Below are 25,629 nucleotides of genomic sequence, written 5' to 3' on the forward strand. Positions count from 1 at the left end.
TTGTTTGTCAAGCTAGGAGATAAACATCATAGAAGCTTCGTAGTTAGGGATCAGTGTGCCCCAGACCCCAAGGTCCTCTCCAGAACACATTCTGTAAACTAAGAGAGAACCATCCAGGGGAAGGCTCCTTGGGGAGGGGGGGGTGCTCATTCAAGCCTTTCACTGAGGAATCTTTGATAGATATGCTAATTAGTAAAACCTATAATGTTATTCCAGATCAATTGTGGGTGTGCATTGCGGGGTGCATTGAGGTGCATTTGACCTGGATGTGTGCACCTAAGGATCCTTAAAATAAATACAGAGGTAAAAATCCCTTTTTCCCTTCTAACTGTGTTTGATTCTTTATTTTAAGACCAGGAAAAGGCATCAATACGATTTATTCCAATTTGTCTTTTATTACACAGTACGTCTAATTTTACTCTTCCAAGCCCTAATTTCTTGTGGCAAGCAATTAAAGGGCTGGTCTTGTTAGAGCCCAGTGCACACATGGGCAGATGAGATGCATGGACCCAGAACCACAGCCAGTGACTGGGCAGCCCAGCACATACTACAGCAGCTATGCAAAGAGAGGTGCCAGAAGGGTCTCCTCCTACATTCCCTGTGCAACTGTGCTTCCAAGAGTTTGTCCACACAACATGGGTAGGAAGGAAATTTGGACTGCAGGATCCAAAATCCAGAATATTGGAAGTCAAGAGGCTCCCATGACTAACTTGAAATCCAAACATACTACTAAATCACTGGCATAGACAGGTGCCCCTCCCTGGAGCTCTGAAATCCACCAAAAGAAAAGGAAGAGCTACTGGAATGTTTTTTCACAAGAGCAATCCTGGCAGAAAAGTCAAGGCTAGATACTGAAGAGAGTGAACTCCAGCAGGGCCTTGGGAGCCTCAGGCACACACTGGAATAGGGACAACAATGTCTTCTCAGGCCAGCTTTAGTGACTGTGCCAGTCCATCTGTACCACTTGTTTTTGCTACACTCTTAATAAACTATATGGAGAACCAAACAGTGGCACAGAAATGCATTCTGCTGGCTGCTTTCAGTACAGAAAATTTTATTATCCAAGTTTCAGTAAAAGAAAATAAACCCAGAATAAATATTTGAAGTTATCTGGCCGCTAGAAGGATATTTATAATACTTATTACCATCCTTCTCTCATCTTTACTGTGATTGGCACTTCAAAAGTAACACAACAAACCATCCCAGAGCAGCCAGCCTGCAACTACAAAGGGTTGTCCCATAGAGCAGCTGCTCTGTTACGCATGGTATAAATAAATGCTAAACATTAAGGGATCAGTTGACAAGAGAAGAAATCTGTCATGAGAAACATGGATAAACACTATGAAATCATTATGTACATTCCAAACAAAGTAATCTCAATTTTACAGCACTGGATATAAGTTCCACTGAAGTCTGTGGTTATTGTAAATGGAGTGCTCTGAGTCTCCCATTTTGAGATTTTTACTGTCACTCCTGCATATAAAACACTGTCAATCACTAACAGTTTCAGGTGGGATTTATGGTGTCAGAGTAGCAGGACTGTGACGGAAAGCAACCCACCATGAAACCTCTTTAAAAACCAGCAAATTAAAACACACATCAATTCCCATATGAAAAAAAGCAGTGACATAAGTTGCCAGTTCAGTTCCACACAGGACTGACATTTGGTCATTTTTGGTTTATGACCTTCTAAGCCTCTTCCCCAGTGCATGCAGACATCCATAAAAAGTTGGTACAAATCTACCCAGCATGTTGTTCTTCTCCCTTTTCACAGCCCCTTAGAAGCAACTCCTCAGACTTCCACGGCTTAACACAGTTCCCACCTACAGGCTTGTGGCCAGATCACAGAGGAGTGCAGCTGCACTGGCTACTTGTATTTGGCTCCTATCTCTGCAATGGCTACTTCCAGCCACTGCTTACCCACAGACACTAGGACTTACATATTAAATCAGCCAAATCAACTGTCAGTCACCCAGATCTCCTGCTCTCTCTCATCGACAGCCTTTTTGCCATTCCCCAAAGTGATCTGGATGACCTGCTTTGGTGAACAGTTTCGTCCCTAATTGCCAGATGGGTCCATGGTGCCATCTCAGCTGTATTTGTGTTCTCTATAATCATATTATTTTTCCACCACCTATGTGCTGTAGGATCATTTCTAATTTTACTGTTGTCAAATTGCAGTGCTGTTGCAAAAGGTCTTTACACTTTTATGAAGAACTTTTTCTCCCTGAAGGGATTAGGATTATGTTGCCCAATTATTTTTGGTAACCTCTTTGGAAACTTAAAATGCTAACTTTTGGGTGCTACTTACTAGGATTATTTCAAGTGTAATGTAGGCTTCAGTTATCCTTATTTCTGATTTGCAATTCACACATTCATCGAAAAATGATATTAGGTATAGCAGAAGAAACATTATTGCATCTACCTACAACTATCTACATCTGCCTCAGGGTATATTAGGATTCGTTTGGCTTAAAATCTATCATGCTAGAGGGCTCTAAACTCACAAGCGGTTCACTAGAGTACATTCAAAAGTGTGCAGGGCACATGTTCCTTGTTCCCCTCCTTTTCCCTTTTTTTTTTTTTTACTGAAGCTATTAAAAGTAGCACCTCTTGCTATTCAGATGAAGCATTATTCAGATGAAGCATTAAAAATAATGAAGAGAGCTCAACAGCATAGGCAGTACTAGAGCAGGCCATTGCATCCCCAGGAGGGCCAAGTGTGTCCTGGGGAACATCAGGCACAGCATCGCCAGCTGGGCAAGGGAGGGGATTGTCCCACTCTGCTCTGCGCTGGGGCAACCTCACCTTGGGTGCTGGGGGCAGTTTTGGGTGCCACAGTATAAAAAAGGACATGAAGCCATTAGGGAGCATCCAAAGGAAGGAAACAAAGATGGTGAAGGGCCTTGAGGAGAAGCCATATGAAGAGTGGCTGAAGTCACTTGGTCTGTCTGGCCTGAAAGAGACCAAGGGACCAAGGGGAGACCTCACTGCAATTACAACTTCCTCGTGAGTGGAAGAGGAGGGGCAGACACCAATCTCTTCTCTGTGGTGACCACTGACAGGGCCCGAAGGAATGGCCTGAAGTTATGTCAGGGAGGTTTAGGTTGGATATCAGGAAAAGGTTTTTCACCCAGAGGGTGGCTGGACATTGGAACAGGCTCCCCAGGGAAGTGGTCACAGCACCAGCCTGACAGAGTTCAAGAAGTGTTTGGACAGTGCTCTGGGGCACATGGTGTGACTCTTGGGGATGGTACTGTGCAGGGTCAGGAGCTGGACTTGGTGATCCTCAGGGGTTCCTTCCAGCTCAGCAGGTTCTGTGATTCTACATGAGAGAAATGACACAGTCCAAAAGGACATCAGCCAAAGCAGAGCACTATCTTGGAAAACGTTTAGATAAACCGGGGATCTCCACTCTTCGATACATGACTTACATTAGCCTGCAAGCCAGCAAGTATCCAAAGGGTGACAAAAACTCATCTTTAAGACTCAAAGAGGAGGAGTGGAGCATGAAGCAGTCTTCCAAGCTGCTTAAGTTTGCTGTTTTAAAAATAACTTTGTGAGAAGAATTTAGGGGAAAAATGTATCTTTGGGTAATGTGGTCAGGGTCCTGCTAACAAGCAATAGTGTTTGATGAAAGTTGGCAGATGTTTCAGCCATAGCATAGATTAGACTAGAAAAGAATACCACATAAAAGGCAGGAATTTTATTGCATAGAAATGTGAATATAAAGAAATGCAGGGGAAAAAATATATGCATGCATGTCCCAAAACCAAATTCCTATCAATCAAAAGAAACTCTCCTGACATTCATAATTGTCTTTCCGAACACTGCAACAAAACCACAGTACTTTCCAACAGATATGCAATGTGCAAACAGAGTGACTACACAGTCAGAATCAAAGCTACCTTGTGACTGGAGCTTAACACACACAATGTTATCCAAGTGGTGACTTAATACTCAGTTCTGGCTGTGACATTCTTGATCCTATGTGACCTCCAGTTTCTGCTATTGGATGTTACATTAAAATTATCACACACTCATACAGCCGCATGAAAGAACAGGTTTTCTTTGCAGGGGAAAATAATTAAGATGGCTATAATAAAATAACATAGACTTAAATTCTATTTTTCTAATATTCCCTGAGACAAGGAAGTTGTCCCAATCCAAAGGCAAAAGCAAAAAGTTAGTTATCACTTTGACATGCTGTAGAAAATGAGACATTTTTATCTGGTAATTTTATCAAACTGGAGATTGATTGCACTGGTATCTTTCTGCATTCTTCAACTTTTCACCATATCAAAAATTGTTGTGAAATATTCCAGCTGTGTAATTTTGATAGTCAAATGGAAAAAAAAACCAACCCACTGATTTTTCTCCAAGTGCATTTGCTGTTTCATTATTTCCTTTTTTCTTTCTCCTTCTCCCATTGAATGTTGCTCATCATTCAGTTTCCTGTCAAAATATCAATACTAGACTGCCCAAGCACAAAGTTAGGTTGCACTAATTCTACTTTATTTAAGCTTTTGGAAGCAAGATCACTAGGGTAGGTGTAAAACATTCCTCTCATAGCCCATCAAAGCTTCATTTAGTCCATGATGGCACTATGGCAAGACAGGGTGGCTGGGAGCCATCTTTTGAAAATGCATAAACAGCTAAAAGGACCCTCCTGTGATTATGAAAGGCACAAACTGTAATACAGGTTAGAATGGCCACAGCAAAGCTTCTTTTTTCCACACAAAATGCTGGGCTGTGGGAATCATCATGGGAACATCCCTATAAAAGAAGTACATAAAAAGGAAACTTCCCCATAAGAACAAGGTGGGAAACAAGCAAATCTGTGACTTGGATGACCAACCTGCCTCCCAGTGTGCTCAGAATCAGCTCAACAATGCACTGCAGCTTGTTTGCAACACTTGGTAAAATTATGACTATAGCCATATCTCAAAGAGGAAGAAAACCACCAAAAAGATATAAATGCAGATAGAGTCGAATAGTTAACATAAACAAATGAACATTTGCTAGAATCCCTTTATGGATCTGACTCTGGCTTGAACTTTGAAAGTCAAGCAGAGTTGCTGAAGAGAAGCATGATCAGAACACTATGGGATTTGAAAGTTGGAGAAGGGCTGGCATCATAAGCCATACTTACCTCTAATGTCTGCATTAGTGTGGGCTTAATTGCATCTTTCATCAAAACTGCCAAAGCACCAGTTACTCCCTAAAAAACAAGAGTCCACATTTTAACTGACTTAGAAGTCAATTCTAAGGTGCAACATTTCCAAGTTACACTTAAGCTTATAGTTAACACAACCCTTACAGTTCAAAGCAGTGTTAAAGTCATGCATATTATTTAGATATTACCTCAAGACTTCTAAAATCCTGTACTTACAGTGTGTCAAAATCAAAAATTATTTTGTTCTGAATACACTTAAAAGGCACCAGGTAATTTCATTGTCCTATTTCACGGAGAGGTCAGAAACAATTAAGTGATCAGCATGAGGATGTTCAAGGTAACAAAAGACGAAGTGCCAAAGGCCACTGAGACCTGAGATAGCAGGAAGGCAATAACTTGCTAAGAATGCCTAAAGAAATGACAGATGTATTTCTTTTATGACAGAATTAATAGCATAAATCTATAGCTAGCAACAACCAGAAAGGGTACTTTTCAAGACTTGTACAAATATATACATAAGAGATACAGGATGAAGCAGCCACAGAGTTTACCAGTGGCAGATAATGAATACATCAGAAGACTAAAAGTTAGAGGTGCCTTACTGTGATGATGAAAGCACAAAAGGAGCTGAGTAAATTGCAGCCTTTTGGTTGTAAAAAACCTTAGTCCTCTCTAAAATTTTGCTGAAGTATAATTTTTACACTGACTGACACTATAATTTTTACACTAAAAAAATAAAAATCATGACATCCCTCTACACCAAATTTCAATGCTCATTTTAGAAAAGAAAAAAGGCTACAGAGTGTGCACATGACTATCAGACTATATGAAGAGTGCTATCTAGAAACCACCAACATATGTTCAAATTCATTCTTGAATTACTTTGATTTTGAGATGATGTGTTTCGTTTTGAAAAAACTAGATAATGGTTCAAAAAAACCACAGTAGTGTTATAAAGAGTGGCTCATAGACTTGCCAGAGAATGCAAAACAAAATGAATTTAATATATTTTTGTATTGAAAAGAAACATGAAAACCAAACAAAAATCCTAGCTGCTGTAAATTGTTTAAAATGAAGATTGAAAAACATGGGTACAATATCCAAGCAGCCTATAAAGAGATGAACAATAATATCCAAATGAAGAAAAGCAATAAAACAGTGCCTGTATAATTTTCAACACAGCTTTTGTCAACTAATGCAAAATTTGAGCAATCAAAGTCTGCATGAAAATTTTGACAGCAACAGATAAGAGACATAAAAGTATGTGGTGATTAAGTACAGTATTTTATAAAATTAAATTTTCCCCTTTCTGAGCATCACATCTGAGCATGGACTTCAGAGGAAAATGACGCAGAATATTTGGCCTTAGATAAAACTGAATTGAAACCAAAATATTAAAACTGGTGTCTACTAATGCATAGCAAGCATTTCCTTGGAGGACAGTGAGGGAGAGAGAGAAGGAAAAGATTTTTCTTTGCACTCTGCATCTCCCACTATTTACAAAACCCAATGGATCCACAAAGATATGAGAAAATGATACCAAAACAGCCTAGTTTTTCATCTTCTGAATTAGCAAAGGAATAGACTGCTGTTTCTTAAGATGTTAATTTTAGAAGCTAGGATTAAAACGCAAAGAAACGTAAGTGCTCCAGCTCTTTCAAAACAGGTGAAGCTCTACCGTTTCTACAGAAACAGCCTGGTGCTATATGTTGCCTATATACCCAAATACTCTCATTTCTGGAGGAAAAAAAAAAAAAGCCAAATGCAAAACTTTACATCAGGTCTTCGAAGTGGTCAGCAGCAAGAATAACTACCTGAGCTGCCACACATCAGCCCTACTGGAAAGAAGACTTGAGGGAAAAAGTGGTGAAAAATAAAATCAGGACACTTCTCCCTCTCAGCTTCCTCCCCTGCCCCTTCTAAAAAACAATGGCTCAAATCCTGTCTCCTATGCTTTCTGATATCTTCACCAATCTGATAAAAACAGTGAAGTAAAAAAATACTTCCTCTGCATTTTAACTTTTTGGGAGATATTATTTATGCATTATTTGGGAAATACTAGACATGCATTCTGGACACAACAATTCATTTTATCTGAAGCTGAAAGCAAAACCAAACCAAAACGTAAATACTCCAATAGGCATATCTTGTGTCTATCTGCCTCCCATGGTTCTTAACCAGGTTTGGTGTCAACAGCAGTCCTTAAAAGCTACACAAAAAATAAAGCTTTCATACCTATCTGACAGGACTGGGAGAATAAAGTTTTCATTTGTTTGTATCCTCAATCCTCCAAGTATCTAGTAAACAATTCCTACAGCTCACTCCAAGTCCTGGATCCAATTCTCAAAGCTATTTAAGGAATCAGGTTCCTATTTCCAATTCAGAAAAGGTAGACAAACTTTTTATAAAAGAATTAAGGGCTTAGACACACACCAATTAAATGTGTGAGAGCCCAAAGATCAGTAGCTTTCCACTAACTCACTGTCAGAAGAAAGAAGCAGGGCTCTGAATCAACTGTATAGAGACATCCAACTTTTCTGGGTTCCTTCCTGGAACTGATCACAAGTATTCCTGAAAATAATGCTCCTTCCATCTATCCACCAGCCGTCAGGGCAGGTATGCTCCCCAGGACAGCACAGATCACAGAGCACAAAATAAATTATACTCGTGACACAGGAAAGGCAAACTTAGATGAAAATCCAAAATACTTTCAAAGCAACTTCCAGTGGAGCAGTCTCTGAAGTCTACCAAGAGTGGAAATGAAAGCCAGCATCAGATGACAAGGAAAGTGATTGAAAGTAACTGCTATGAAATGAATAAAGGCTATACAGACTGAAGGGCACAGAAAAACCCCTTTCTTTATAAGAAAAATAATGAAATACTTGTAACTTCCCTTCAATTGAAACTATAGTCTCTAACAAAATAATAACACTTTCTGCAATTTCAGTCCTGTAAAAAACTAAACCTTAAACCATAATCTGAGAACTGCAACTTCTTTTGTTTGAAGTGAACAATGTACACAATGGTTCTGATGAACCAGAGAACAAAATCTCGCTAGCTGACAATCATTTATGTAAGTAAATATGAAGCTATTTATTTTTTTTTGGTCCTGGAATTACTGAAATCTAACAGTATGGCGCAGAAAGTAAGATGAGAAGAAGCCTGATTTAAAAAAAATAGTGACATATTTATTTAATATTTTTCATATCTGCTGAAATACTGATCTAGGGCATATATACCGATTTAGCTTCACATAAAAATATGGTATGTGTCCATCAGAATTCTACCTCACTATAAAAGCCAAAAAGCAATTAAGTCTTCAAAATACTGTACAATGAGCACCACATTTTGGCAAAGAGTTCAACATATTCCATTACAGAGGATAGACATTTAATCCATTACTCTTGTGGAAAGAGTCTTCTCAATTCATGAAATATTCAATTTATCTTTTTTCTATTACTTCTAGCCTGTCTCTGCATATGGTTTATATCTGCCAGTGTGTATTTTAGGTTTTACTATTGTATTATTATAAATATATTGCATATAAAGTCAAAATTAAGAGCAATTGTATTTTTGTGAAATATTTTGTGTGTACATCTGGAAACAAATCACAGAGAAAGGTTTAGTGGTTTTGGTTCACATAGATTTCAAAGAACTAAAGATTACTGTCTAAACATTTAAACTTGCATAAATTCAATTTGTGTAGGATATAAACATGAACCCCAGAAATTTTTTCAATGATAGGTAGAATTGACCCATTATTCAGGTTGTGTGGCATTTCTCATGATAAAGTTGCCTTTAAAGTTTTTTAGAACTATATGCAATTGCAGTTCCTTCGGCTAAAAAGTTTTTAAACTGGATTTTGTTTTACAAAAATAAAAGTCAAAATTATTGAACCTGGATTGAGAGCATTCTAAAATCTTGTACAGTGTTTTTCCTTTGTTCAGCTGTCTTGAGATCCTTCCTTTCTGAACTACAGAGCTTTACCTCTTCCCTGACCCTGACTTGAAAGGAGGATGAAAATTCAGGAGGAGAATGGCTACACATCGAACCTCTTGACGTGTGAGAAAATTTTCTCAAGATCTAATCCTTGGGTTGTATCAACACAGGCAGCACAAGCTGCAGGGGAAGAGTAGAGACTGCATTTAAACTCTAGAAACAGTAGGTTTAGTTGCAGGCTGTTCAAACAGACTGACCACCTGTGGGAAGAAACCAGCAACAGAAATGAAATGCTACACGATAGAACAGAAATTTATCTTCTTTGTCCACATGAATTATGACTTGTTATTGTCTTTGATTATACTTCTCCTGCTGTTGTTTCCAGAGGATTCAACTTTATACAGTACATTTTCACCAGTGCAGAATTGTTATTCATAAGCTCTCTCTCCTTGTACAAAGTAAGCAGCATTTAATTTGATACCCCACTAATTTCTTTTGACATTTTTAAAATCCCAACACCACAGCATCTGACTTCTTCACTGATATTAGTAAGTCTTCAGAAATGAACAACTGCTCCCATTCTTCAGAAGAGAAACCTGTACACTGAATCTGTTCTGAATCAAAGATATTCACCAATTTTGGATGCTCATCCTGAGACAACAGAAAATAATTTCTCCTGGTTCAAAGTTCTTGATGGTGTTTCACTCTTTCCATAAATTTCAGTTGTTTAGCTCCTTAGTATTAAACCACCTGAGGAATGCATAACTCCTTATGTGCTGTAAGAATCAGTTTGTGTGGACAGAGCACCACATGTAAGTTTTGCAAAACCATAGGAATAGAACGCTCCAAAGAGATGCTTTACATCCTTAACCACAAAATCATATTCTGCTTACTCCCATAGTTCCCATACTCATTTTTAACACACTGCACAACAAAAGAGGTAAGAGTTTCTGCACCTCCCAGTCATGACATGCACACAAGTCTTTCCTGTGCATGGTATGGAGAACCTCCAGAAGAAAAAGAATGCAGCAGCATAGCTGCAGATACTCATAACACATGTCCTTCAGACTGTGATGATTTTTTCTTTCTGGGCGGTTTTTCTTTTGTATAATACAAAACACTGCTTTAAAGAACAACTAGAAACATATGTTCAGTACAAGTAACACTATCAAATGATTGAGACACTAAGCATAGGAAGTTTGTTTTTAAAAAGGACAAAGAAAACTGAATTAGTAACAGACATTTTGCTGAGCACAACTTTCATTTTAGGAACACAGTGTAAAAGTTCTAAAATTCTTCTGCCCCTATGGAAAAGCCATTTCCTTCATTCATCAAGCTGATTAGCATTAAGTGGTTAGGAGGTCAAATATTTTGCAATGTTAATAAATTAAAGTACCTTCATACAAAAGTAGCGTCAAAATTAAAATCATGTATTTCAAATGCAGTTTTAATTCTAACACTAAATAATTTTAAAGATTTTGCATATGCCTTATAATGTAACTTATTCCACATTCCCCTCCATTTGGCCAAGACAAAGTTATACAATTGAAAAGCAAAAGCACAACTTCAACAGCTGGAATCCCGAATGCAGTTTTTCATGTCTCTTGCATAACTGGGAGTAGATGACTTACTTTGAATTGTAATGATGACTGTATTAAGAAATTTTTAACCTTATCTTAATTTCATTCTTAAATCCAGGCACACTAGGTATGTTTTCTTTTCTTTATTAAACTGGAATCCACTAAGCCTATGAAGGTGTCCCTGACTTGCAGATTTGCTATCTTTGGTGACAAGGCAGGACACTCATTGCTTTACGCATTCAATACTCAGTAAGTTTGAGCAGATGCTCACAGAACAGGGAGAAACAGGAGAAAACATACAGAGCCTCTGTGATACAGGCAGCCATCACCAGTGGGCTGGCATTAGACTACTCCTGGCATGCAGCTGATTACAAATGTCAACTGGTAGCTTCTGGCTGCACCAGACCCTGCCATACACAACCACATGTGACCTTCCAACCAGTGTTCAATGACTCACAGCCTGGATACAAGGGATAGAATGGGATTTAAAGAAAAAACACACTGATTTTTTTCAGAAGCTAAAGTAGGGAATAAGAAAACAGCAACTAGTTAAGGTAAAGAAAAAAAAAAAAAAAAAGACAGATAACCCTGTCCCAAGCACTATCAGCAACCTTTGAATTAAGAACAGCTTGTTTCCATTCTGATTCAGTGGAAGAGGCATTCATGTGGTAACTATCATAGTAACATCTGAGCAGACTCAGTACAGTAGCAAACATTACCAGCTCTCTCAAATAAGAGTCCGCACTTTGACTCCCTCCAGCACCGAATTTGTTTGCCTTAAGAACTGCAGAAAATGATCCAAGTAGGTTATGGAGACCAGAGGCTTCCTGAACCAGATGTTACCAGAGTTGAAGAAATGAGTTCTACATCTTGTTCTCATTCTCAAGCAGGTTTTGGCCCAGAAGATGATCTTTCTTTGATATCTGACTGTGCTGTTCAAAGCAAAATCCTTGGCATGCACCTGCCTTTCTAATGCTTCAAGAGGCAAAACAGACATGTCTGAGGTTATTCACAGGTCTCTACAGCACTGAACATACCAAATCCTCTGCTGTTACTGGTTCTCCTTTCTTGTCATTAGCCACCACCATTTTCCCCAGTCTTTCTTTCATATCTTGAAGGCTGGTGGTAAGTGCCAGGATGGCCATAATTTCACTCGCAACAGCAATATCAAACTGAGCCTGTAAAGTAGAAATGAGAATCATGAACCAAATCAAAGTCAGCTGAAATACTCATAGGTGATTATCAGGAATAAATACAGGAAAGATAAATTTCACACTGGAATTCAAACAAGTTCTAAATGGTAACCGACAGCTTTTGAGATTACGCAAAACTAGAGTAACTTGTACGTACAGATTGGGCAATGAGCTGCTGGACAGCAGAGCTGTGGAGAGGGACCTGGGGCTCCTGGTCAATGGCAAGTTGAACACGAGCCAGCAGTGCCCTGGCAGCCAGGAGAGCCAAGTGTGTCCTGGGGAACATCAGGCACAGCATCGCCAGCTGGGCAAGGGAGGGGATTGTCCCACTCTGCTCTGCACTGGGACAGCCTCGCCTCGAGTGCTGGGGGCAGTTTTGGGGCCATGATACAAGAAAGACATAAAAATAGTGGAAAGCATCCAAAGGAGGGCTATAAAAATGGTGATGGACCTTGAGGGGACACCATATGAGGAGTAGCTGAGGTCACTTGGTCTGTTTGGCCTGGAGAAGAGGAGAGTGAGAGGAGACCTCATTGCAGTCTACACTTCCTTGTGAGGGGAAGAGGAGGGGCATAAAATGATCTCTTCTCTGTGGTGCCCAGTGACAGGGCCCAAGGGAATGGCCTGAAGTTCTGCCAGGGGAAGTTTAGGTTGGAAAAAGGTTTTTCACCCAGAGGGTGGCTGGACACTGGAACAGGCTCCCCAGGGAAGTGGTCACAGCACCAAGCCTGACAGTTCAAGAAGTGTTTGGACAATGCTCTCAGGCACATGGTGTGACTCTGGGGATGGTGCTGTGCAGGGCCAGGAGACAGACTTTGATGCATCCCTTTCAACTCAGGATATTGTATGATTCTGTGAACTTCAAACACCTTATATTCCCTCATTAATATTCTCCATTACACTACACTTATTTGAGGACCAGCATTACAGACTGCTTGGCCCCCCTTAGCTCACATTATCCTTAGAGATGCTCCCTGAAGGACCAAGAATTTTTTTTCTGTGGCAGAAACAGAAAATCACCAGATGTTTCTTGAGTTTTACTGGCCTGAGCAAAAGAACACAGCATTGTGGAGGGTTTTTTTTTTTTAATTTTTTTTTCTGTAACGATCTCCAACAGCTTTTTATTCTGGTTTCAAAAACATTCTTGCTACATTTGATCATTCTTTTTCTACTTAAGCTCAAAATTTAGAGTCTATGCTGTTAGGTCTTGTGCTTGACCTATGAAAACGTAAAATATATCTCAGCCCCTTTTTTTTCCTAAATGAACAAATATGTAAGTCAAAAAGCACCAAGAACTATATGTGGCATCAGTTCTATCATTCTTTTAGAAACAGCGTTTCAGCACAATGTAAGTAATAGTTTTTACTTCTCTTTAAGAGCTTGCTGTATAGATTAGTAGTATTTGTACTAATTCACTATTAGTAAAGCTCAGGCCACATGCTGTCAGAACATAAACAGAGAAGAAAAGAAAAGCCCCTAATGTATTATGTGATAGGAATGCAATGTTGGCAGTGATCAAGAACTGCAATTTCTTTAGTAATCTCTCCATCTCCAGCAATTAATATCTACATAAAGTTTAGTAACTACATCCTACTGCTATCCATGTAAGAAAAAAGCCCCAGGACTGTTTCTATCAGACCTCTAGCAGATGTATCCCATACTAATACCAGAGGAATCTGTTGAAATTGAGAGCTTCGTCTGTTTTTAAGAAGCATCTACATAGAACATACACCCCACCACTCTTGTGCATTTGCCTAATACTTTTAAGAGCTTCTGCCCTTTTTTAACCCATGTTCCTGCTTTTAGATTTTGACAGCTACAGTCCAGAGCAGCCTTATTCAGGCTGACCTCTATGTACCCACATGTTTAGTCAAAACTTCTGAAGACACCTGAGCACTTTTCTGCTTTGGGTACAGGCAGGGAGTCATACATACCACCGAAAAGAAAGATTATTCTGTAACTGAGATTTTCGGCATAGGGATTCAAGTGAAATGCTGAAATTACAAAACAGATTTTCTGTATCCTTTGGAAGCAGTTCTATATGCAATAAACTTTGTTAGTGTTGTGATGACATGGATACCACTATCTTCTCTGAATTTGAGAATGTCCTCAGTAAGTCACTGCAGCATATGTAAGATGAGAAATAAGCCTGAGAAATCTATGTCCAATCCATATGGTGAAATACTTCTAATCTATCAGAATGCTTATCAGAAGACCCACAAAAGACGTTTTCATTATCATTGCTTCTATATAAACCAAAAAGAACAGGAAAAATAATCCCAGGTAGATGCTCAAAGAGTGATATAAAATGTAATTGAAAAAACAGGCACAAAAGATTGTAGTAGCAGGTGCTATTTTAACTCTAATAACCTTTATACACCGATGAAGTGCTGACAGAAGTCTTAGCTGCAAAGTCAGTTTTCTATTGATGAAAGGATCCACCCACATGGATTCAATTGCAGGATCAAGAGCATCAGTCATGTAATACTCTTTAGAAACCACAGCATCCCTGTTCATTAAAATGCAGACTTTTGTGCCTGCTGTGCTCTGACATTTTACACAGGTGTAATTGATTTTAAGAGTGCTAGAACATCACTCCAGATATTTATAAAATGCATCTGTTAACTATGAAGTCCTGTTTTCTCTGGATCTCTGTCTAGGCTCTGAAATGAGTTTTCCTAACTGCTAACTCTATTTCTTGAGTCACTAAGTTCATGTTAAAATGTGAATGGATATGCATCAGTCCAACATCTCAATATTGAAAGCATTAATTTTAACTGGAAAAGTACAGAAGCAACATTTGATAGCCATATTGTCAACTGCTACTCTATAATAAAATAACCCACATTTAACTCAGCAGTACAATTACAGTGGTAAAATACTACGCAGCAAGGCTGGCAGAACCCAGCTTAAAACCAATAATCACATTGAGTTGCTGAAAAAAATCTAAACATATGAAAAGGTCTCAAGTGTTGAAGGAACTCATACTAAGTATAATATTTTGTGGTCCTAGCCCATTATCAAAAATGACTATTAGCTAATACTGAATTTCCTGTAAGCAACAGACAGAAAAATTTCTATTTTGTGTGCTCAAAACCAAAACAAGTGAGCATTTCCAGTGGAAGGCATCCCTGTTTAGGGCAGAGGGGTTGGAACTAGATGATCTTTAAGATCCCTTCCAACTCAAACTGCTCTAGGATTTTATGATTTCTCTTTGAAGTTCTTCTCTCCAATCTGACTTAGCTTTAACTGCTGCTAAAAACATAGCACTATGTCTTGGTCTCTTTATTTAGGCATAAGGCCTAGAAGAGGTCTGAAACCATAAATAAAAATTCAAGCTAGGATTCCCAAAATGTGTGAGAACCTTTTCTCTACCACAAGAATTGTTAACATCAAAATATAAAAACAGTCAGAACTTCATGATCCAGAATGTTATATTACAAGATCTTCATCAAATTAGGAGCAACACCACATCATCACAACGAGTTTGTTCCTCCTGATACTGCTGTTCCACTCTGCATTGTTTCAGAAATTGATTTACCTACGTTACACCAGGAACACTTGTTCAGGTGGTGTTGGAGAAGTCTGGCTTTCAATTTATCAGTAAGTTCTTTAATAAACTTCCAGAATCTTTCATATAGTAATGCAGGTTAGCTTTTTACACCACTGAAAAGAATGCACATACTTATTTGCTGAACTATCCCTTCAAGTCCACACAAAAAAAGCAAGTACGTGCTCAGAGGTCTTATATTTCAGATTCTCAAATTTGAGATGCGTTACAGGGAAATGAGAACTCTGAATAAAAAGCTTATTTAAAAAAAAAATTAAAATTAAATTTAAATGTAATTTGAATTACATGTATCCTACATAAATTGTTACAAAGATTTAAAAAAAAATTAAAAGTCATACAAATTAACTTTATGAGGGCATAAAGGCACCCTGTCATAGGACAGTGTTAAACCTCTGATACATGCAATTTTTTAAGTGCTTTCAACACACTGTAGAATATGCATTGGTTTCTGTTTCTGAAACTTGAGATTCAGTTATTCATTAACACAATCAATTTCACTGCAAGATTACTATACAACAGCAACAGACTTCAATATTGCAAGTACACTGAAAGAACTGCAGAAACTCTCCCAGCCTCTCCAAAGCAAAGTCTGTCCAGAATATGATCTGTTAACTGCCTTTACATACCTGACGGACAAATCCTTTCTCCGTATTTGCCTGCCCAACTGTTACCTTGCGCAGGAATCTGTCATTTGTATCCACCACTGAAATAAGGGAATAGCAAAAGCAAAACATGTTAACAAGGTCTCGGGAATATGGGTTTTTTCCAGACATACCTGTTTTTACACATGTAAGATTCAACTGCTCCAACAATGTAACCAGATAACCACACTTCTCTCTGTTAGCACTGGCACAGACTTGGTTGCTCCCTTCTAGTTGATACCATTTGATGACAGGTCAAAACAACTCAAATACAGTTTATTTGAACAGCGTTTGAAGCTAACAGATTCTTAATACTCTAACGTACAACTTAGTATTTTACCTCCATGAGAAAAATCAGTCTTAGTAGATACAAAGCACCAGATCTACTTCAAATCATCTGCTTCATCACAGACTTGTTAAGAATTGATTTTAAGACTGCATGATGTTGGTTAGAGTTGGTCAGTTCCTCTTTTAAAGGATGATTATGTTGTCAGGTTGCTTCTTCCAGACAAGTATCTTCCACACACATCACCGTAACTAACTCCACATTCAGCTGCACAGCATTTAAAGGAAGGTTGGTTCGGTTTTTTTCTTTCAACTGTCAAGATAAACCACCTGCTATTTAACACAACTTCAATCTCAGACAATCGTATTTCTAACCTGGAAACACTTTTGGTGTTGCAAGGGCACCAAACCAATGTGTGGAACTGCAGACTTCTAACAAACATCACAAGCCAAGTTCTCCAGTTCTGCACTTTCGACACTCAACTTCAAACCTGCCGTTGTAGTAGCCAAAAGGAAGGACTGAGAATAATCAAAGAGCTCTCTCATCTGCTGAGAACTGATCAGGATGCTTCCTGGGAAGAAACATTAGGAGGACATCCTGCATGACATCATCAGCTCTAAAGTGAAGACATGGATTTGACAGATGGACCACTCGGTGAAAGTAACCGGCTGGACAGCTGCACTCAGAGTTGCAGTCAATGGCTCAGTGTCCAAGTGTGTTCCAGTGATGAGTGGTGTTTCTTGAGGCCTGGTATTGGGACTGGTCTGTTTAACATCTTTGTAAGAAACATGGACAGTGGGACTCAGTGCATCGTCAGCAAGTTTGCTGATGATGCCAAGTTGTGCACAGTGGTCAACATGCTAGGTGGAAAGAAGGGATGCCATCCAGAAGAACCTGGACAGGTTTGAGAGGTGGGCCCACTCAAGTATCATGAAATTCAACAAGGCCAAGTGCAAGGTCCTGGTTTGGGGCAATCCCAAGCACAAGTACAGGCTGGGCACAGAATGAATCAAAAGCAGCCCTGGGAAGAAGGACATAGGGCTCTTGGTTAATAAGAAGCTCAATATGACTCGGCAATGCACTGGCACCTCAGAAGGTCAACTGTGTCCTGGGCTGCATCAAAAGCAGCATGGCCAGCAGGCTGAGGGAAGTGATTCTCACCCTCTACTCACTCTTGTGAAACCTCATCTGGAGTGCTGCATCCAGCTCTGAGGGCCCCAACATAGGTTGTGAACTTGCTGTCCAGAGGAGGGCTGTGAGGATGGTCAGAGGGCTGGAGCACCTCTGTTACGAAGACAGGCTGAGGGAGTTGGGGCTGCTCAGCCTGGAGAAGAGAAGGCTCCAGAGAGACCTTTTATAACACCTTCCAGTACCTAAAGGGTCCAGAGAGGGACTTTTTACAAGGGCATGCAGTAATAGGACAAGGGGGCACATCAACCCCTACAGAAAACAAAAATAGACTCTCTCTTTCTTACAGGCTCTGCAATCCTAGAAATGCTTAACTTTGCACCAACCCTAAAATAAAGGGTGCAAGGTACTCTTGATAAGTTCAGCCTGTAGCTTGGCACTGAACTCAATCTTCTGGTAGATTTGAGTCCTGTTCATTTATAAGTGGAGAATCCAGGGACCTCCAGAGAAGTTGTCTGTACTCAAGGTTAGTGAAATCAGCTCCTTCCACTTCTCCTGCTGCTTTTGGAGATTAACAAAACTGTCTGCACAGAAAAGGATGACATAACTACCCAAGAACAAGAGGGAGTTTGAATCTTAATCTTACACAACTCCAGTTCAGGCTTGTGAGTGAGCTGGGAGAAAACCAAGATTTAAGTCACTTCCTCCCTTCCTGGGCATTTCTCTTGAGGCTGTTATAAATACCACACATACCTTCTTCCCTCTACTTGGTCTTTAGGCCCCTAATTTCTTCAGGAATTCCATTTAAGGGATGTTGCAACACAGATTTGGCTAACTCTTTTTGGTTTCTATATATACACAGTCATACTCTAAAATTCTACACTCCTGGCAGAAATGGCAGGACAGAGCCTGGTACATGGAAGCCGTAGCCTTGCACCAAGCTGTGGTACCATATGGCACTGTGAAGCCATATGGCAAATATGGCAAGCTGATCCCGCCAGCACAAACTTCTCCCTTCTCTTCCTGGGAAGCTCAGTCTCACAACACAGCTTAAGCAGACCTAAATGTCTTTCCAGTCTACTTCTGGCACCTGAGGGCAGGAACCAGCATTCCTACCAGTGTGGACAGTGAGCTGCTTTTTTATCTGGTCCTTCCTTATGAAATCATGCAACCTAAACACCCTAACCATGAAATTGTAACTGCCCCGGCAACTCCTGGTCACTGAGATATACTTACCTTCTCACTGTGGTCACTCATTCCCCAAGAAGATTCCAATAGCTGCACTAAGCAGTAATAAAATAAGGAATAACTGGTTTTGCCATAAAACCAATTTTTCCTTCTCCAAATCATCCCTCTTCCTTCACCCAAAGTAAATCTTTGACTAAGGTTTAGGTTCAAATAAGTGTTAGGTTTAATGTATCCGCTTCCTTATCCTCTAGAGATGTAAACAGAATCTGAATACCAGCGGAAGACTAAGAAGAGGGAAGCTTTCCCACTTTTCACTATATTGTACGTTTTCAAGTTAGTTTAAGCTGACAATGAACTGAAAGTTTGTGGTACTTCTATGGAAACAGGTCCTGACTAAAATTAATTTTCAGAAAATCTGAGAGCTTAACTCGTCTTCCCTACAAATTCCCTGGTATGTAACAAGCTTCATAGACATATGGACTGCAGAAACAGTCCTAAATAAAACATTCTCCAAGTTATCTAAACCATTCCTAAACTCAGGCTTTTTTCTGAAATGTTTAAGGTACGTACATCATATAGAGCTGTGTGGAATAGAAATTTCACTAACATTGTTTGAGATTAATTAAATAACTCCCTTGAGGTTAACAGCTGTTGAGCAATGTTGCCTCCTCCCAAACCCATGCTGATAAAAAAGAGGAGTCATATTACACTAAACATTTATATTACTTCTTCATCCTAATACAGGTCTCTTCCAGACACACTGTGTGACTAATAAAAAACATCTTCTGCCACATCCACAGAATTATCTTGAGAAAAATACCCCAAGTCTGAGATTACATGCACACAAAGGGCACAGTAAAGCATGGCCAAGACCCCTCCCTTCTCAATAGATTCACCCTTTTTTCTAAGCATCACAATACATTCCATGTAACAGTGATAACTTTAGTATTTGAGAACTAAGAAAGAAAATAAAATCCAGTGGTATTTAGCCCAAAACTTTATGCAGAGTTTACTTCCTTAAAGAAGAAAAAGATAGGTCTAGAAATTGAGGTAAACACTGAAATCTGACCCAGCACTAGAACTGGAAAAAGCAAAGGGGAGTTGTCTAAGGGTATCAGAGTGGGTATCAGTTTGCTTGGCAACAGTACCACATCTTTCACCTCTTTTTCCAAATGAAGCAAACAACTCAAGAGACTTCAAAAATCAGAAAAACACATAATCCCTTAAGCCTATTAAGTCTCTTGAGCTACCCAGGCTGCTGAGCTTGGGAGGATGAGGGACCAAAATCAAGAAGAATAAATACAAATAATCTAGAGCCATAACAGACACAGTTAAGAAAAGAATGGCTAAGATTTGCAAAATGCACAGAAAATACACTTTCATATGTCTGAAGAGGTATTACCTAATGTGAGAGAGACCAGGGACATATTTAAACTGTCAAAGAAACCTATCTTTCAGAATTTTAGCAAAGTCTCGAGTTATTGCAGATACTTGACCAAGTTTAGAGCAACATGCTGCACCTGCATTTGTTATGCACCCACACTTCCCACTTGCAAATTGGTTATTCTTACAGTCCAAGCAGAAACAGCTCTGATTCAGGTAAAATTAAGCGAATTAGGAAATAAAATGTGATGAAATTCAAGGTGAAGTGAGCCTTTCTGACTTCATACCTCTTTGCCATGTTATGGTTGATGGGTCAATGTCAAGGCGCACAAATTTGCTGATCTCCTCTTCTGTTAAAGTCTCAGGATCAGTCTTGTTTATTCCCAGCCTCTAAGCACAAACAAGTTCAAGAAGTGCAATGAAATGGCTTGTTTGTTTCAAATGGTGTAGCTGCTCTGGCCTATCAACCCCACACTTACAAATGTAAGTGAGGAGTTTCAATCTTAGTAATCCTGTTTTGAGAAAAATGTAACCTGATCTCATAATGATTCCTTTACAATTGACATCTTGTTAGATATAAGGAATCATTACACTGAGAATAATTCACAGCAAAATAATTCAAATATATTGGAAATTATGATTCATGTTATAAATGCTATAAATGTTATAAAGCCAAACTTCTCTTTACTCAGTTGCAGCTCATGTGAAGAGAGAAATCCATTTCAAATATAGACATAGTTGGTATGTCATGAATAAAGCAAACACTCCCCCTCTTTCCCTAACCTGTTATCTGTAACTGTAAACAAGAACAAAATGAAAATATTCCAGAATTCCAGTGGAACAATCTCCGAGCCTGACTCTGCCTTAGAGTCAAGCAGGCATCATCCCCATTGTAGTTTACTGACATTCAACTGAGTAGTGCAAAAGCTTAAAATGTTGTGAGAACGCTTTTTCCCCCTGCCAAAACAGAAGCTGGCACTACCTCTTATCCTTCTTTCTACCCCCCAATCCTGTTGCCATCTGATGACTGAAACATGACGAGTTAGGACTCATAAGCCAACAACAAATATGAAACTGGCCACAGAAGAACTGGAGCTGTTCTCAAGGGTCATATTTAAGGGGTTCATATTCTCTTTCTCCTACATTAATGGACTGTGTTCCTCTCTAGGTTTTTATCAGAGTGGCATTCTCAAATCCAGACATGTAATTCATATATGAATTGCATAGGAAGCTCTTCTGGAAGCATTCAGCAAGCAAGATGGGATGCAAAAATATACTGAACATACAAATGTACCCCTTGAAGGAAGAACACTGTCAAACTGATATCAATAAAACCCCAGAAATATATGCTATATTAAACTTTCAAAATCAGAAAATATTGCAAAACCGAAGAATGTGAGCTTTCAAGTGTGACTATACCATAATTGGAAAAGTATTTAAAAAACTTTAATATTTCATCAGAAAAGACACAGCATTTAAAAACATTACTGGTTTATTTCAGGAGAAAAGAATAGCAAAAGTGTTAGTTATAAAAATAATATCAGACCCAGATCCTATTACTCCAAGGATGATGCTTTCAAAAAACAAGTCTAGACTTCATATATTCATGAGGGTTTATACAAACTCAGTCCCATACATCAAATCATTTTAAACAAGTTGTGTAAGAGAATACATTTCATAAAGAGACACTATAATTGAGGAGAGACTGAATTAACAACTTACTCTCAGACGGGCAAGCTGAATAGCAGAAAATCCTCTCACGCCATTAACTACTGGAACCAGCCTATTATACAAAGACTAGAAAAACCACACAAGAAGTTGAAAGAAAAAGTTACAAAAAGCCAATGCGTTTTAAATTTATTCCACCTAATTTCAGTAAGAATTTCCTAACCACCGAAGTTGTGGACTTCTGGTTAGAGATTTAAAAAACAATTCTGAGAAGGTGGCAGGCTTCTGAGCCATGTCTATGATTTAACAGCCTAAAATCCAGTTGCCAGAAATTACTGGTTTTCTCTGTTTCACCAAAACAATATATATTAATTTTGAAACTGGGAACCTTTTAAAACTTTAACCAAGATCCAAAGTATTTAAGCTATAATTATAATTTCCAAACTTGCCTAAATGTACACTCGTACATTGTGCACCAATGTACCAAGCAAAGGAAATAGGTCAACCCTGCTCAGTTTTAATACTACAGACAGAAAGAAGAGACTTCTTCCTCAATCTTCTCCCTTCTTTTTAAAGCCCCAAGTTAAGAATTGTTTTAAGGTCACAATATATTTAGCAGAGGGACAAGGATCTAGTTTATTTTCCCCATAACTCCTTCTTCTTAAGGTACATCATACCCAACTACACATCAGAAATACAATTTGTAACTTTAAAGTGAGTCTACAAATTATTGAAAAGAATAAGATTATCTATAGGGAGAACATGCTTTACTACACTATTTAGTACAGTCTGAAAGAGCTGTCAATGTTCCAGGCATGAGATTGTTATCTTAAAACACTACCTTATGATAGCTATTTGCCAGAAAAATGTATTGTATAAGGAAAATTTCCCAGCAGAACATGGAATGGCTTCAGCAAGTTACTGTCCACATGGTGAAAATATAGAACGATAAATGTGTTTTTCTCTGAAATGCAGTTTATTGAAAAGCTGAAAAGAAAAAACGTCATCTGGATATGAGAAAGCAATTCTCACCTTATCAGACTGAGTATTCTCATGCAAGATCCTAGCATCAATAGCAGCAGCCAGCAAATTATTTGCAGCAGTTATAGCATGAATATCTCCAGTCAAATGAAGATTGAACTAGAAGGGGGAAACAAGAAGATCTTTTTATTAGAAAATATTTAATTAAATTCATTAAGACAAATTAGCAGCAGCAATCATTGCTATCTCAGACACTACAGCTCTGATTAGCCAGCTGTCAGGGTAGGCTAAGGATTTCCAGGTGAAAATACACTGAGACATACGAAGGACTTGTTTTCAGCTGAGTACATGGTACACCACTCTAAGTGTGGCCAAACGAAGCCAAGAACATCTTCATTCCGTACTAAATGATTCAAGAATAAGAAGACAAGGGCTATAGTTCCACATCATTAATACTGAATCAGTTTAGTGTTAGTAGTTACTAACTGACCTGGACCAGATGTGTGGATTACTGCTGAACCTGCCCCAGAGCACAGCATGTATGCTGGCTTTGGGGGTGTGTGCCAGCTTTCTGTTAACTGCAGGAGAACAGCCCCTAACCTAACAGGCATGAACTTTGCTGATACAAAGTCTGATGAACAAAGTTTTGTGAAAACTCTGAAATGAGCATCTTAAATTAAGACTTGTGTTACACAGATACCTCTATTTTTTATGTGTCTGACAGAAGGAGTCGGAAGGACAGTTTTAATGGCACTTCAGGGCTGACACTAGAACTCTGCTTGGACCAGCTGTGCATGGTCAAGGTGTTTCTTCACCAGTTCTGGCCAGAGAGGTTTTCCTGAGCTCTAAATTAGACTCTCTTGGGGTGAAACTGTCACACATTTCCAAACAAGCACTAGGAATATCATAGAATCATTAAGGTTGGAAAAGAACTCCAAGATCATCAAGTCCAATCTTCAGCTGAATACCATCATGCCCATTAAACCATATCACAGACTGCAAGTCAAGGCTGTCTCACCTCCTCCATGGGGATCACTTGAGCGTATCCACCACCAGCTGCTCCACCTGCACAGGGAAGCACATGGTCACATCAGTTGCATCAGCTTTGGAAAAAACCAACCATCTTCAAACACACAAAGTGAAACATACAGCAATGATGACACATTTTTGGCATTTTGATTTCTATTAGAAGATCAGTGATGCACCCAAATAAACATGATTTCCTTAATCTTGCTGGCTTTTTTTTCAGCAGGTACTAAAAAGGGAATTCTTGCTCTGAAATGAAAACCTGCACATGATGGGTGCTGCAGGCTTTGGCTGCATCAGGGCTGCCCTCTGTTCCTGCCCAGATTTAGGACACAGTCATGCACATGCAGCTGCTGGGTGAAGAGACAAAGCAGTCACAAGCAAGCACTGCTTCTGAATGAAACCTTCACACCCTTGCCTGAGCACTCCTTCCCCACTACCTCTCATGGTACAGGCAAAGGAACTTGCTGTTGCCTATGCACAAATTGAGTGAAGGGATTAAAGCACTCACACGCATCAGTCCTAGCTGAGAAGCACCAAGCACCAGGAGCCTTCCAGCTGAAACCAAACTTGTTAACTTAAACTTCAGCAAAGCAAAGCAGAGGAGATGGGGAGTGCTTGCCCAGTTAGGCACCAATTTCAGCTGAGAAATGGCAAAAAAAAGATTGCATTACTTCCTATCAGAATTGAAGATGGGCTTGAAATCTGGCTGGGTCTTATCTGGCTCTCAGGCTCTTATAAAGTTTCTAGGCAAAAAAGCAGCAGCCCATTATTAGAGGCGACAGCTCAGGAGAACAGAGAGGTTCAGACCTAGCCAAACGTTATGCTGCTGACACAGCTGAACCACAACTGCTAACTTCCTTGGATTGCCTGGAAATATCCAGTATGGACTCTTTCTCAAGGAATAATAAAATAGTAACATTTAGAAACACATTTAAAGAGCCTCCAGGTAGAGGGGTGACTGGAAGGGTGTGTACCACACAAAATTCCCCCTGGCTAATACATCCCTCTGCCTTTCATTATGTCTAGGCTTTATCTGCATTATCAATATATGTTACATGCATGAACATAGGCAAGAACCTTGCACAGAAAGTCATGTGCAAGAAACCCTTATCTATTAATTACATATGTACTAAAACATCGAATATGCTACCACTGGGACAATCCACTGAGTGAAGTAATTAAGAAATTTAAAAAGAAGAAATGAAATAAAATAAAAAAAGCAAAATAGCAGTACTTCCTTTTAATCTGAAAAGTCATAGGTTCTGCAAATATTATGTACCTTTAACTCCAAAAGTAGGTCCTTGAGAAGGTTGTCTCAGACAAGCAAAGGAATTAATGTTAAGGTGTGCAGTAAGCGCCTGAACAAGACCAACTGTGACTGTGCTTTTCCCCTCTCCTAGGGGTGTAGGGGTTATTCTAGCAAAACAAGAAAAAAGATTAATCAAATTTTTGCTGATGTCAGCCTGGCTAAGGATATCAGAACTTACAGCTTTTGATTTCAATGAAGAATATTTGTACAGCAAATTTCAATAAGATTACTTTATCTTCACAAAAATCCTGCCGCAATGTTAGCCCCTAGCTCAAGCTGGAATGCTAATATACATGTGTCTTCTATTTAAGCAATTTACTATGATAGCAGAAAAAGAGAAGATTATTTTGGCAAAAGTTCTAAAAAGAATATATTGAATTTAGACATTTTTATTACAGCACAAAAGTCTCACCAGTTTCATTAACAAACCATCCATCATGATACTCTAAGCATGTATTAATATTTTTCTGTAGTAATGCATGAGATCTTTTATTCCCATTGCTCAAACTTTGAATGAAATAATAGAATATTTTAAGTTAAATAACCAACACTTTTGT

The 25,629-nt window shown here is 39.0% G+C and overlaps 1 protein-coding gene across 1 annotated transcript in view; it reads right to left on the reverse strand.

The window, feature by feature from the left end:
• Positions 1–25,629, reverse strand: part of MTHFD1L (methylenetetrahydrofolate dehydrogenase (NADP+ dependent) 1 like) — a 148,188-nt gene that overhangs the window by 88,178 nt on the left and 34,381 nt on the right. Inside the window, exons 12-19 of the mRNA XM_082301184.1 lie at positions 25,043–25,179; positions 23,753–23,799; positions 22,786–22,893; positions 21,808–21,882; positions 20,373–20,475; positions 16,086–16,162; positions 11,733–11,873; positions 5,153–5,221 (exon numbers count right to left, since the gene is read on the reverse strand). Of these exons, the coding sequence (XP_082157310.1) occupies positions 5,153–5,221; positions 11,733–11,873; positions 16,086–16,162; positions 20,373–20,475; positions 21,808–21,882; positions 22,786–22,893; positions 23,753–23,799; positions 25,043–25,179 (757 nt within the window). The remainder of the gene's footprint in view (positions 1–5,152; positions 5,222–11,732; positions 11,874–16,085; positions 16,163–20,372; positions 20,476–21,807; positions 21,883–22,785; positions 22,894–23,752; positions 23,800–25,042; positions 25,180–25,629) is intronic.

Source organism: Coloeus monedula (assembly GCF_965178545.1).
Source record: "Coloeus monedula genome assembly, chromosome: 2".
NCBI lineage: Eukaryota > Metazoa > Chordata > Aves > Passeriformes > Corvidae > Coloeus > Coloeus monedula.